This window comes from Entelurus aequoreus, linkage group LG16 (assembly GCF_033978785.1).
Source record: "Entelurus aequoreus isolate RoL-2023_Sb linkage group LG16, RoL_Eaeq_v1.1, whole genome shotgun sequence".
NCBI lineage: Eukaryota > Metazoa > Chordata > Actinopteri > Syngnathiformes > Syngnathidae > Entelurus > Entelurus aequoreus.
In genome coordinates, this window is record NC_084746.1 from 29,235,077 (window position 1) to 29,247,548 (window position 12,472).

General features: G+C 39.8%; 1 protein-coding gene across 1 annotated transcript in view; it reads right to left on the reverse strand.

Moving 5' to 3' along the window:
• tnr (tenascin R (restrictin, janusin)) overlaps positions 1 to 12,472 on the reverse strand; it is a 435,043-nt gene that overhangs the window by 23,552 nt on the left and 399,019 nt on the right. Inside the window, exons 29-31 of the mRNA XM_062022570.1 lie at positions 4,789 to 4,921; positions 3,465 to 3,616; positions 2,147 to 2,243 (exon numbers count right to left, since the gene is read on the reverse strand). Of these exons, the coding sequence (XP_061878554.1) occupies positions 2,147 to 2,243; positions 3,465 to 3,616; positions 4,789 to 4,921 (382 nt within the window). The remainder of the gene's footprint in view (positions 1 to 2,146; positions 2,244 to 3,464; positions 3,617 to 4,788; positions 4,922 to 12,472) is intronic.

Genomic DNA, 12,472 nt, shown 5'->3' on the forward strand with positions numbered 1-12,472 from the left:
TCGCACACGTGGGAGACAGCAAAGCATACTTAGTCATCAGCCACACAGCTTACACTGAAGGTAGCCGTATAAAACAACTTTAACACTGTTACGTTACAAATATGCGCCACACTGTGAACCCACACCAAAAAAGAATGAAAAACACATTTCTGGAGAACATCCGCACCGTAACACAACATAAACACAACACAACCAATACCCAGAATCCCATGCAGCCCTAACTCTTCCGGTCTAGATTATACACCCCCGCTACCACCAAACCTCCCCACACATCAACCCTCCCCCCCGCCGTGCGTCGGTTGAGCGGAAGAGTTAGGGCTGCATGGGATTCTGGGTATTTGTTGTGTTGTGTTTATGTTGTGTTACAGAGCAGATGTTCTCCAGAAATGTGTTTGTCATTCTTTTTTGGTGTGGGTTCAAAGTGTGGCGCATATTTGTAACGTAACAGTGTTAAAGTTGTTTTATACGGCTACCGTCAGTGTAAGCTGTGTGGCTGTTGAACTAGTACGCCTTGCTGTCAGTTACGTGAGCAAGCTGAAGCTGCATTCTACATGTGGTCGAGCAGGTACACTGTTTGGGCACGCTGTAGAGGGCGCCAAAAGCTGCGCCATCACGCCCTGATATTCGGGAGTCTCCCAGAAATAATGAGAGGGTTGGCAAGTATGGCGCTATCAAGCGCCATTTATTCAAAACTCAAACCGCACTAACATCAAATTTCTATATTAAGGTGCGTGCCGGTGCGTGTGTCGGAGACCCCTGGTTAACATAGACCCACCCCTTTAGAAATAAACAAAGTAGGCTTTGCTACACATATTAAAAAAAAACTGGAGCTTTTCCAAATAGTGTTGTCCCTATACCAATATTTTAGTACCGGTACCGGTACCTCGATACTTTTCGGTACTTTTCTAAATAAGGGGGACCACAAAAAAATTGCATTATTGGCTTTATTTTAACAATAAATCTTATGGTACACTAAACATATGTTTCTTATTGCAATTGAATAACAATTTTGTCCTTAAATAAAATAGTATTGTTACTACTTGTCTTTTAGTAGTAAGTAATAAAACAAAGGTTCCTAATTTGTCTTCTGACGTATGCGGTAACATATTGTGTCATTTCTCATTTTATTTTGGCAACATTATGAAGGACAAGCTGTAAAAATGGATTATTAATCTACTTCTTCATTTACTGTTAATATCTGGTTATTTTCCGTTTTAACATGTTCTATCTACACTTCTGTTAAAATGTAACAATCTCTTATTCTTCGGTTGTTTGAATACTTTACATTAGTTTTGGATGATACCACAAATTTAGGTATCAATCCGATACCAAGTAGTTATAGAATCATACATTGGTCATATTCAAAGTCATCATGTGTCCAGGGACGTATTTCCTGAGTTTATAAACATAATATGAATTTTAAAAAAGGAAACAAGCTATTGTGCTTGGTATCATTACAGTGGATGTCAGGTGTAGATCCACCCATGGTATTTGTTTACATTCAGGGTGCTAGCTTGCTGTTAGCTGTGAGCTATTGTATCCTCCAACGGTGTGTAGTGAAGCATGTTTAGCTATTCCTTGTCCTGCAGGGATGTTACTTGTAAGAAACTCACTTGATCCGTCGCCATGGAGGCGGGGATTAGTGATTTAGAAGTAGCTAAAACACTACCGACTGCGGATGGACGTTCGCCTCTCGCTAACTAGCCATGTCTTAAAAGCACCTCTTCCTGATGACGTTTCAGTGTTATAACTTCACCTTTATCTTTAGTTTTTAGGCCAAAATGCGTCCGTTCTCCCTTTTCTGTCTACACACTGTGTCTGCCTGTAAGTACTCTGTGATTGTGTGCTGCCGAACATGCTCATCTGCTCTCAAAACCAGCTATGTCATGACGTGACGATGCACCATCATGCCCAGGAACCGGTACTTTTCAAACAGAGTATAGTACCGTTTTTGATTCATTAGTACTGCTATACAATACCAGTACCTATTTCCAAGTATCCATTAGTGAGTAATGAACATGGCCGCAATAAGTTTAATCATTTATTGTATTTTTTTTTTTTATCACAATGTTGGAAACCACTCCAAATTGTAAAGTAATTGATGAGTTCTGATAAAACCTAATGATGAGAAACAGCTCGTTCTTACCTAGCCAGAATTCATCCTCCAGGTTCCCAAAACCGACTCGATAGTCACTCCACTTCCTGGAAAAATCTGTAAGGCCGTTCTGACGTCGCTGAAAAACCTGCACACCAATCATATGTCAAGATTAAAATAATACTTAACCCAAAACCAGTGAAGTTGGCACGTTGTGTCATTTGTAAATAAAAACAGAATACAATGATTTGCAAATCCTTTTTAACTTATATTCAATTGAATAGACTGCAAAGACAAGATACTAAATGTTCAAATTAAGACACTTAATTTTTTCAACATATGTTGCTCCAAAACCTGTATGGACTTTTCAGCATTATTGGTGCCTTCACAGATGTGTAAGTTACCCATGCCTTGGGCACTATTACACAGATGCTGGCTTTTGAACTTTGCACCTATAACAATCCGGATGGTTCTTTTCCTCTTTCACACGACGTCCACAGTTTCCAAAAACAATTTGAAATGTGGACTCGTCAAACCACAGAACACTTTTACACTTTGCATCAGTCCATCTTAGATAAGCTCGGGCCTAGCGAAGCCGGCAGCGTTTCTGGGTGTTGTTGATAAATGGCTTTTGCTTTGCATAGTAGAGTTTTAACTTGCACTTACAGATGTAGCGACAAACTGTAGTTACTGACAGTGGTTTTCTGAAGTGTTACTGGACCCATGTGGTGATATCCTTTACACACTGATGTCGCTTTTTGATGCAGTACCGCCTGAGGGATCGAAGGTCCATAATATCATCGTTTACGTGCAGTGATTTCTCCAGATTCTCTGAAACTTTTGATGATATTACGGACCGTAGATGGTGAAATCCCTAAATTCCTTGCAAAAGCTCATTGAGAAATGTTGTTCTTAAACTGTTGGACAATTTGCTCCCGCATTTTTTGACAAAGTGGTGACCCTCGCCCCATCCTTGTTTGTGAATGACTGAGCATTTCATGGAATCTGCTTTTATACCCAATCATGGCACCCACCTGTTCCCAATTAGCCTGTTCAACTGTGGGATGTTGTGTAAGTGTTTTTTGCCACTTGTGACAGCTTCTTTGAAACATGTTGCAGGCATCAAATTCCAAATGAGCTAATATTTGCAAACAATAACAACGTTTTCCAGTTTGAACGTTAAGTATCTTGTCTTTGCAGTCAATTCAATAGAATATAGGTTGAAAAAGATTTGCAAATCATTGTATTCTGTTTTTATTTACCATTTACACAACGTGCCAACTTCACTGGTTTTGGGTTTTGTAATAATAACAATATATATTGTAAATATGTCAGTGTTGTTATGGAACGGATCTGAGCAACATCTTACAATCCAGCCTCCTTCGTCCGTGCCCATGTCACAGTACACCTGCACACCCTGGCTGGGGTCCCTGTTGATGTAAATGGTGTAGATGCCGCTCAGCGTCTCGCCGTTCAGCAGGTGCTGGGCACAATTCTGAGGCGTTGCAAACAGACGACTCCCTGCGGAGGAAGAGAAGAAGAGGAGGAGGAATGACACACTTGAGAGGATTGCTGTATACATGCATCACACCTGGAAATGAACAGCAATTCCGAGCAAAATAGTTTCTTTTTTTATCTCCTATTTTTCTTCAAAACTGCAATTAGGATGTTTCTATGCTAAAACTGGATGAAAGGCAAATTTTAACACCAATCCCACATGTAATTCTCTTTTATACAACTTATGAACCAAGTTTGAAAGCGGCCCTGCAATGAAACCTCAGCCTACTTCCTGGGACCCCTTCAATTGGCACTATACATGAACAAGTACAGACACAAGAATGTGTGAGTGTGTGTGTGTGTGTGTTAATATCTGCTTACTCTCCCTTTTAACATGTTCTATCTACACTTCTGTTAAAATGTAATAATCACTTATTCTTCTGTTGTTTGGATGCTTTACATTTGTTTTGGGATGATACCACAAATTTAGGTATCAATCCGATACCAAGTCGTTACAGGATCATACATTGGTCATATTCAAAGTCCTCAAGAGTCCAGGGACAGATTTCCTGACTTTATAAACATAATACAATTTTTAAAAAAAAGAAAGATATTGTAACGCCCACAGAATTTAAATGTAATTATAGTAATATTGAATAGATACTCGCCTTTACTTGGTATCATTACAGTGGATGTCAGGTGTAGATCCACCAATGGCGTTTGTTTACATGTTGACGCCGGTGAGCTACGGTGTGTAGTGAAGCATGTTTAGCTATTCCTCGTCCTGCAATCCTTTATTTATCGCAATGGAAGCGAGGATTAGTGATTTAGAAGTAGCTAAAACACTGCAGACTGCGGCTGGACGTTAGCCGCTAGCTAGCTAGCCATGTCTTAAAGCACCTCTTCCTGAGGGCGTTTCAGTGTTATAACTTCACTTTTACCGTTAGTTTTTAAGCCAAAATGCGTCCGTTCTCCCTTTTCTGTCTACACACTGTGTCTGCTTGGAAGTACTCCGCGATTGTGCGCTGCCGAACATGCTCCTGTGCTCGTAAACCAGCAATGTCATGACAACAACGGAGGTGCGGGGGGACCGGTACTTTTTAGAGGCGGTTTAGTACCAAATATGATTCATTAGTATCACGGTACTATATTAAATACCAGTATACCTTACAACCCTAATGTGTGTGTGTGTTGACCTGTGATGAAGGTGGTGGAGACGACAGCGCTGGTGTCAAGGCCTCTTGCCGCCTGCAGCTTGACAGTGAACTCGGTGGTCTCAGCCAGCCCCTCCAGACGAATCCACGTGTCTTCTGAGTCGAGGATCAACTCCTTGTATGCGTAAAAAAACATTTGCAGAGTTAATTATTCCTAAAACTACAATGCATCCATCCTTTACTGCTTGTCCCCTCTGGGAGTTGCGGTTTCTTTGAAAGTTGGCGGTTTCTGTCCAGAAAACTTGCAATACAGTTACAGTTGCATACGTTGGTGTATAAAAAAGTGGAGTATTAAAAAAGTAAGGGGGAAAAATATATTAGAAATATCTTTAATAGAACATACTTTTTCCATACACAGAAATGAAGAACACAACATAGGATTATGTCCAAATATGTTACGTTTGTACATGACTGTTTTTGTGTGCTTCCCACTGGCAATGTTGCTCCCCTGTTTTTTCTACTTTCAGTCACAATGGTCCCCAGGGGAAGGCGGTAGTGACTGAGCACAGCTGTTTGCAATCAACTCACCCTATTTAGTCTGATCATACACACCTGTTGGAATGGGATCTTCCCACGGTACGTCCACCACGCTGCGTCCTCGCCAGTGCAACTCCTACTCTAAGCTCCTGTTTGAGCCATCCCGCTAAGTATTCTCCTTCGTAACCCTTCTGTGAGTTTTTTGTTGTACCGTATTTTTTGGACTATAAGGCGCACTTAAAATCCTTTCATTTTCTCAAAGATCGACAGTGCGCCTTATAACCCGGTGCGCATACTTACCAACCCTCACGATTTTCCCGGGAGACTCCCGAATTTCAGTGTCCCTCCCGAAAATCCGCCCGGACAACAATATTGGGGGCGTGCCTTAAAGACACTGCCTTTAGCGTCCTCTACAACCTGTCGTCACGTCCGCTTTTTCCTCCATACAAACATCGTGCCGACCCAGTCACATAACATATACGGCTTTTACACACACATGAGTGAATGATCAAATGCTTGATCAACAGCCATACAGGTCACACTGAGGGTGAGCGTATAAACAACTTTAACACTGTTACAAATATGCGCCACACTGTGAACCCACACCAAACAAGAATGACAGACACATTTCAGGAAAACATCCGCACCGTAACACAACATAAACACAACAGAACAAATAAATACCCAGAACCCCTTGCAGCACTAAATCTTCCGGGACGCTACAATATACACCCCCCCTACCACCAACCCCCCACCCCATCTCCTGAATTCGGAGGTCTCAAGGTTGGCAAGTATGCCGGTGGCCCTAATGTAAGGTATAATTCTGGTTGTGCTTATCGACCTCGAAGCAATTTTATTTGGTACATGGTGTAATAATAAGTGTGACCAGTAGATGGCAGTCATACATAAGAGATACGTGTAGACTGCAAAATGACGCCAGTAAACAACACCAAAACTTGAAATGTTCCATTGAAAATACAGAACATTACACACAGCGCTCAAAAATCTGTCAAAATGTTTTTAGTACGACTTTGGTAAGCTATGAAGCCGCACCGCTTGAAGAATTGTTGGCGCATTAAACATACAAGTATTATTATGGTGCGTGTATAAGGTCCACAAAATGGCACCTATTAGCAGACATATTACCTGGCGTTTTGTGTCGCAATATTGTGCAAAACCAACTTTTCTTACCTTCTGGTACCTGCTGATGTGTATTTGGGATCTGCATAAGTCCTGAAAATGCGCGGGGTCGGCCATTGCAGTCCGTGCCGACACCGTCAATAAGCTTCTTCTTTTTCTCTACCTTCTTATGTGGCATTCATCTTCCGCTGTTGCCATTTCTAATATAACATAGCGTAGAGTTCTTACTTACATCTGTCAGTAGACTAGCTATCAAAGCGCTAAAAACTGTAGTGAGTTTACATAATTCACCCACGGAACTTTAGTTATTAGAGGGTTCCGGTCAGACGTTTTTTCACGGGACACATTTCCGGCGCTGTTGTTGCACTAGTGAGCCACGGACGAGGAGATGCTGCTCCGTTATTGATTTAAGTAAAGTCTGGATGTCATTAAAACAGTTAGCGCCATCTTTCGACACTTCTTCCACTCCCGTCCTTGCACGCTACACCGCTACAACAAAGATGACGGGGAGAAGACGCTGTCGAAGATGAGCCACGTAAATAAGACCGCCCACAAAACGGCGCATCCTGAAGAGACGCTCTGAAAGCTACTTGAAAATGGTCTGTAAAGCATATTCTATGCAACACTTTCACCAAAGAACCACCATCACATGTTATGTAGACCACAAGGAAGTGTTCTAAATTTAGAAAAATTTAATAATATGACTCCTTTTACTGCGCCTTATAATCCGGTGAGCCTTTTGTATGAAAATAAACCTGAATAGACCCGCTCATCGGCAGTGCGCCTTTTAATCCGGCCCAAGAAATACAGTACTTTGTGCTAAGCTTTCCTGTCCTTCCCTGAAGACCACCTTTTGTTATTTTTTCTTAGTTTGTTCTACTTTTTGTTGTGTCACTGGCTACTCCCCACCAGTGACACTGTTTTTTTGTTATTCCCATTTTTTACTAGCGATCCTCGCTAGCTTAATATCCTGTTTGTTGGCTAATTGCCTGGGTGTTCTCTTTTTGATTATATAACCTTGTTGTGTGATTAAAAGACTCTTAGTCGCTCTCAAACCTCTCTGGGTTTAGGATCCCCCCGAGAGTAAATCATAACAAATGATGTATTGAGGCACCAAAGCTAACGGCGTAATGTCCATAACGTGAACATAAGGTAGAAATGATCCAGATCACCCAGAAAATATAATCAGTTATTCTTAATCCCATTTCTGACATTTCCTGAAAGTGTAATGAAAATCCACCTATAATTGATCGAGTTATATATAGCGAACTAAAGAAACAGAGCAAACCCCCCTGTCAGTCATTTACTGTCTTTGTCTCTGTGGGTGGAGGCGGAGCATCTAGAATACACACCCTCAGAAGTTGAGGCTCATAACTTAAACGTAAGGTAACGAGTAGTAATGATCTCGATCACCACTAAAATCCAATCAGTTGTTCCTCATCCCATCTTGGACATTTCCTGAAAGTTTAACAAAAATCTGCCCACTCTTTGTGAAAGGTTGATATCTAAGTGAATTATGAAAAAACTTACAAATCTTAGTGGAGGTAATAATGACTGACATAATATTCTACAACATACCGTATACAACTGAATATAAGATGATAAGATTAATACTTTTACAACAGCTGTTCTTTTACGTATATGTATATAAAATGTTATATATGTAAACATATGTAAATATGTATATATAAGTAAATATATATATATATATATATATATATATATATATATATATATATATATATATATATATATATATATATATATATATATTTATTTTTTATTTATTTTTTTATTTTATTTTTTTTCCCCCAACATTATGGCATTTTCTCATTCTTCTTGCTGTTTTTCCAATTTTAGCTGATGTTTTTGTTTAGTTTTATGTAATGCGTCTAGAGCCAATGACAAACGTGTCACGGGCCACAGACGGCCCCTGTGCCGCACTTTGGGCACCCCTGCTGTAGAAGCTGACTGTTTCTTCTATATTCTTTATGAATATCTTATTACTGTAGTATATTTGTTCATCATATGGTCACATATGGTACGCGAGCACATGCAGTTTAGTTGTCTTGCGTCAGCGCCGTTACTAGTAAAATCAGCGATTCACCTGTCGTGTTTTTCCTGTGTGATTAAGAGCGGATAAACAAGAAAGTCCTTCTTTGCTGCCACCTTGTTTTATCATATATTACTGCCACATGTTAGTGATTGATTTTGTATGCACAATAAATCAACACAAAATCCGCACTTTGGAGCAATGTTCACAAACTCTATTATTAGGCTTGTTAGCTTCCAGTCATGGGCGGCCGATGATGGTCGTGGTTGTGCGATATTAGAAAATATCCGAAGCGTTGCAACCGTCAGCTTTAGCGCATTGTTGCAGCTCGAAGATTTTTGTGCACATCATGCACTGCGCGTTTGCGAAACGAGCGGGTGTTGTGTGCGGCCGTGCTCGGTGTATGTGGTCACGGTCTCGAGAGCGGCAGGATGTGAAGCTGAAGAGAAGGGAGGCGTGCGGGCGTGTTCAGGGGTTAAAATGCGTGCCTGTTGGCGGGTCTGTTGGTCAATCTCCAGGTGGGAGTGTCAGTGATGTCATACCAATAATTTTTTTTATCAATAATTTTGAGATCAATAGATAGAGTCCCAAAGATAGACTGCTCGACAACAATCGACGGGTTGGCGACGTGTGATTTAAAGCAGGGGTGCCAAACATACGGTTTTATCCGGCCCGCGGGATGAGTTTGCTAAGTATAAAAATTAACCTGAAATTTTTGAATGAAAGAAACTGATGTTCTAAATGTGTCCACTGGATGTCGCAATAACAATTATTTGTATTTTTGTAGATGATGCTACATATGTACAAAATAAACCACATGTTAGGGCACCAGTAGAGGAAAATTATCAAATCACATAAATAATATCCTGTTATTTGATTTTGATATTGTTTTTTTATCTTGATAGATTGAAAATGAACACCAATGAGTTGACTGATGAACATTATCACATAATTTATTCAGAAAATATTAATAACGACAAATAAAGATACAATTCTATTAACCGCAACATGTACGTGTAAAAAACAACAACAACATTATGATTTGTACAATTTCAGAATGTGCTTGTTCTATTTTTGTACAAATAAAATAATCTGAAGTTTTCTTTATTTTTAAGTTATCGTGATCTAAAATGAGTTTGACACCCTTGATTTAAAGTGTTCTAATCCAGTTCACTATTTTGATTTGACACTGTTGTGACTGTGCCTTTTCCACATGTTACTTTCTTCAGGCTTTTAAATGTTTCTTTTTTTTTTTTTTTTTTTAGAATGCTAGATTTACAGCATCTATCGGTAAGAAGCAGTATACTTGTGTGCCTTTTTTTCCCCTTGGAAATACATTAAAATAAACATATATGTTAATCAAACATTTAACACGTTGTTTTGGGGTGTGAAAGGGATAAACAAGATACATCACACGTTTCCAGGCAATGTGTTTGTGTGGATTATGCAGGGGAGCAGCTGGTAAATGGTGTTTCTCTGTCTCCAAGGATACACACATTCTCTGCGTTTTTAGGGTCAAGACGAGACGTTTATGGCTGGCAAAACTCAGGATGATGTACTGTACGTTTTCATTCACATTGTGTAGACTTCGTGGTGTGATGGACTTTACTCAAGTCAGATGCCCGGCGGACATGTGGGAGGAGTTGATATTGCTGCAGGGTACCGCATAAAAACACCAGGCTTTTACAATCTATTGTGTACTGCATATGTAAATTACATAAGCTACTGTATCTAATTAGAATATTTTATGATCTCGATAGCGAATGATGCCGAGCAGCTCTCACACAATTTCAAACCGCGTCATCTACTCAGAAAGCCTTGATAAAAATGCTGCAAATGTGCACTTCAATTCGAGGTTTAGGAGATATTGTACGGCTGGTTCTGTGTACTTATTATTGGACGATATGAATTCAAAGTGTGTGCACTGATGGTTGAAGCAGCTGTCACATCTTCCAGGGTGAATATTGGAAGGGAATAGAAGTGTACTCTGTGTTACCTTCAAACGCTGCTCGTGTTAGTTCCTATTTCAAACATGTTTTTCTTATCTCAATAGAAATAGAAAGCATGTCTCGTTGCAGCAAGTATGAATACTGCTTTTTGTGTGACACTTGTAATAAGTAAGCAATAACGAAAACCTACATTATCTTGTTCCCATTTGTTGGGAATCATGCTCTGCTTCAAAATGTCACAACATTTCCCTCAATACTTTGGATTCCCAAGTGACGGCAGCACTCATGCAACCCAATACCAATCACCACCATACTTGATCTTGCTACCAACTTGTGTTGCCAGCTTTTTAGACAAGAATCATTGCATGCTGACTCATTTTTGACAGTGTATTGCTATACAAGATGTCACCAGAGAAACAAGCCCAAAAGAAGCAACCCACCACATGTGCGTAAAACAGAGTCTGCTTAATGCGACAGTATGTAATATAAATACAGTATATACATTAGGGGTGTCTTCCACCAAGGAAATTTACAGTCAAATCTGATTAATTTGGTTTTGCCCATATTAGTCCTATCAATGGCGTTCTTTTTTTAAGAGAGACATACCGCATTTTTCGGACTATAAGTCGCAGTTTTTTTCATAGTTGGCCGGGGATGCGACTTATACTCAGGAGCGACTTATGTGTGAAATTATTAACACATTACCGTAAAATATCAAATAATATTATTTAGCTCATTCACGCAAGAGACTAGACGTATAAGATTTCATGGGATTTAGCGATTAGGAGTGACAAATTGTTTGGTAAACGTATAGCATGTTCTATATGTTATAGTTATTTGAATGACTCTTACCATAATATGTTACGTTAACATACCAGGCACGTTCTCAGTTGGTTATTTATGCCTCATATAACGTACACTTATTCAGCCTGTTGTTCACTATTCTTTATTTATTTTAAATTGCCTTTCAAATGTCTATTCTTGGTGTTGGGTTTTATCAAATACATTTCCCCAAAAAATGCGACTTATACTCCAGTGCGACTTATATATGTCTTTTTCCTTCTTTATTATGCATTTTCGGCCGGTGCGACTTATACTCCGGAGCGACTTATAGTCCGAAAAATACAGTACATATATTTTGATGTTAGTAATGTATACTGACTGGTCACTCTGTGTCAGTATAACGTCCAATGACGTAAATCTCGCTGCTAAAACGTGATTCTCTCCGATATCTATTAACCTAATTTAAATATGCCAATTTTCTACTTCAAAAAAAGGCTGAACAACTCTGATAAACAAACACGGTAGAGATTGTATTGTTTAGTGAGATCTTCTGCTCTGGAGCTGCCCCGACAGGACATCAAACTTGACTAAATAGAGCAAGTCGTACCCAAGTTTCTGTATGTGAACCTGCATTGAATCATTACCTTTACTGCAGGCACGGAATGTCTCGACGAGCCCGGTGCCCCATGTAGAAACATCTTACTAACACTTTTAGTAAAATATTCTTGTGCGCATATAAATAGTTTTTAGAGAGAGAAGGAAGGCCAAACATACAGCCAGCTGTTTCAGACACATGGTGTGACAGCAGGATGCAGTGACCAGTAGCAACTATCACTTTCTAGTGACAGCCAACATTTTAGAATATAGTATATAAAATATACACTACAAGAAGTATCTTTTACTCTTTAAAAACAATTTGTCTGCACACTAAAGTCTTTTGCTAATGATGAATTGATCCATCCTCTCAACACACCTGCCGCACACAGGGGGCGCCAGCAGGGACTTAAAGCCGCCTCCCACCCACGAAGGTTGGAGGGTGGGGGTTTAATGTCCCTGCTCTTCAGGGGATTTTATTAAAGCGTCTGTGGTTGTTATATATATATCGGGTACATTACATGGGGGTGTGGCCATTGTTACACAGTAGTGCCTTGCTTTTATATGTATTGTACCCTATATATATGTAACAACCACAGACGCTTCAATAAAATCCCCCGAAGCGCAGGGAAACCTGCAAAACAGGTTTGTAGGGATGAAATAGCCTCCG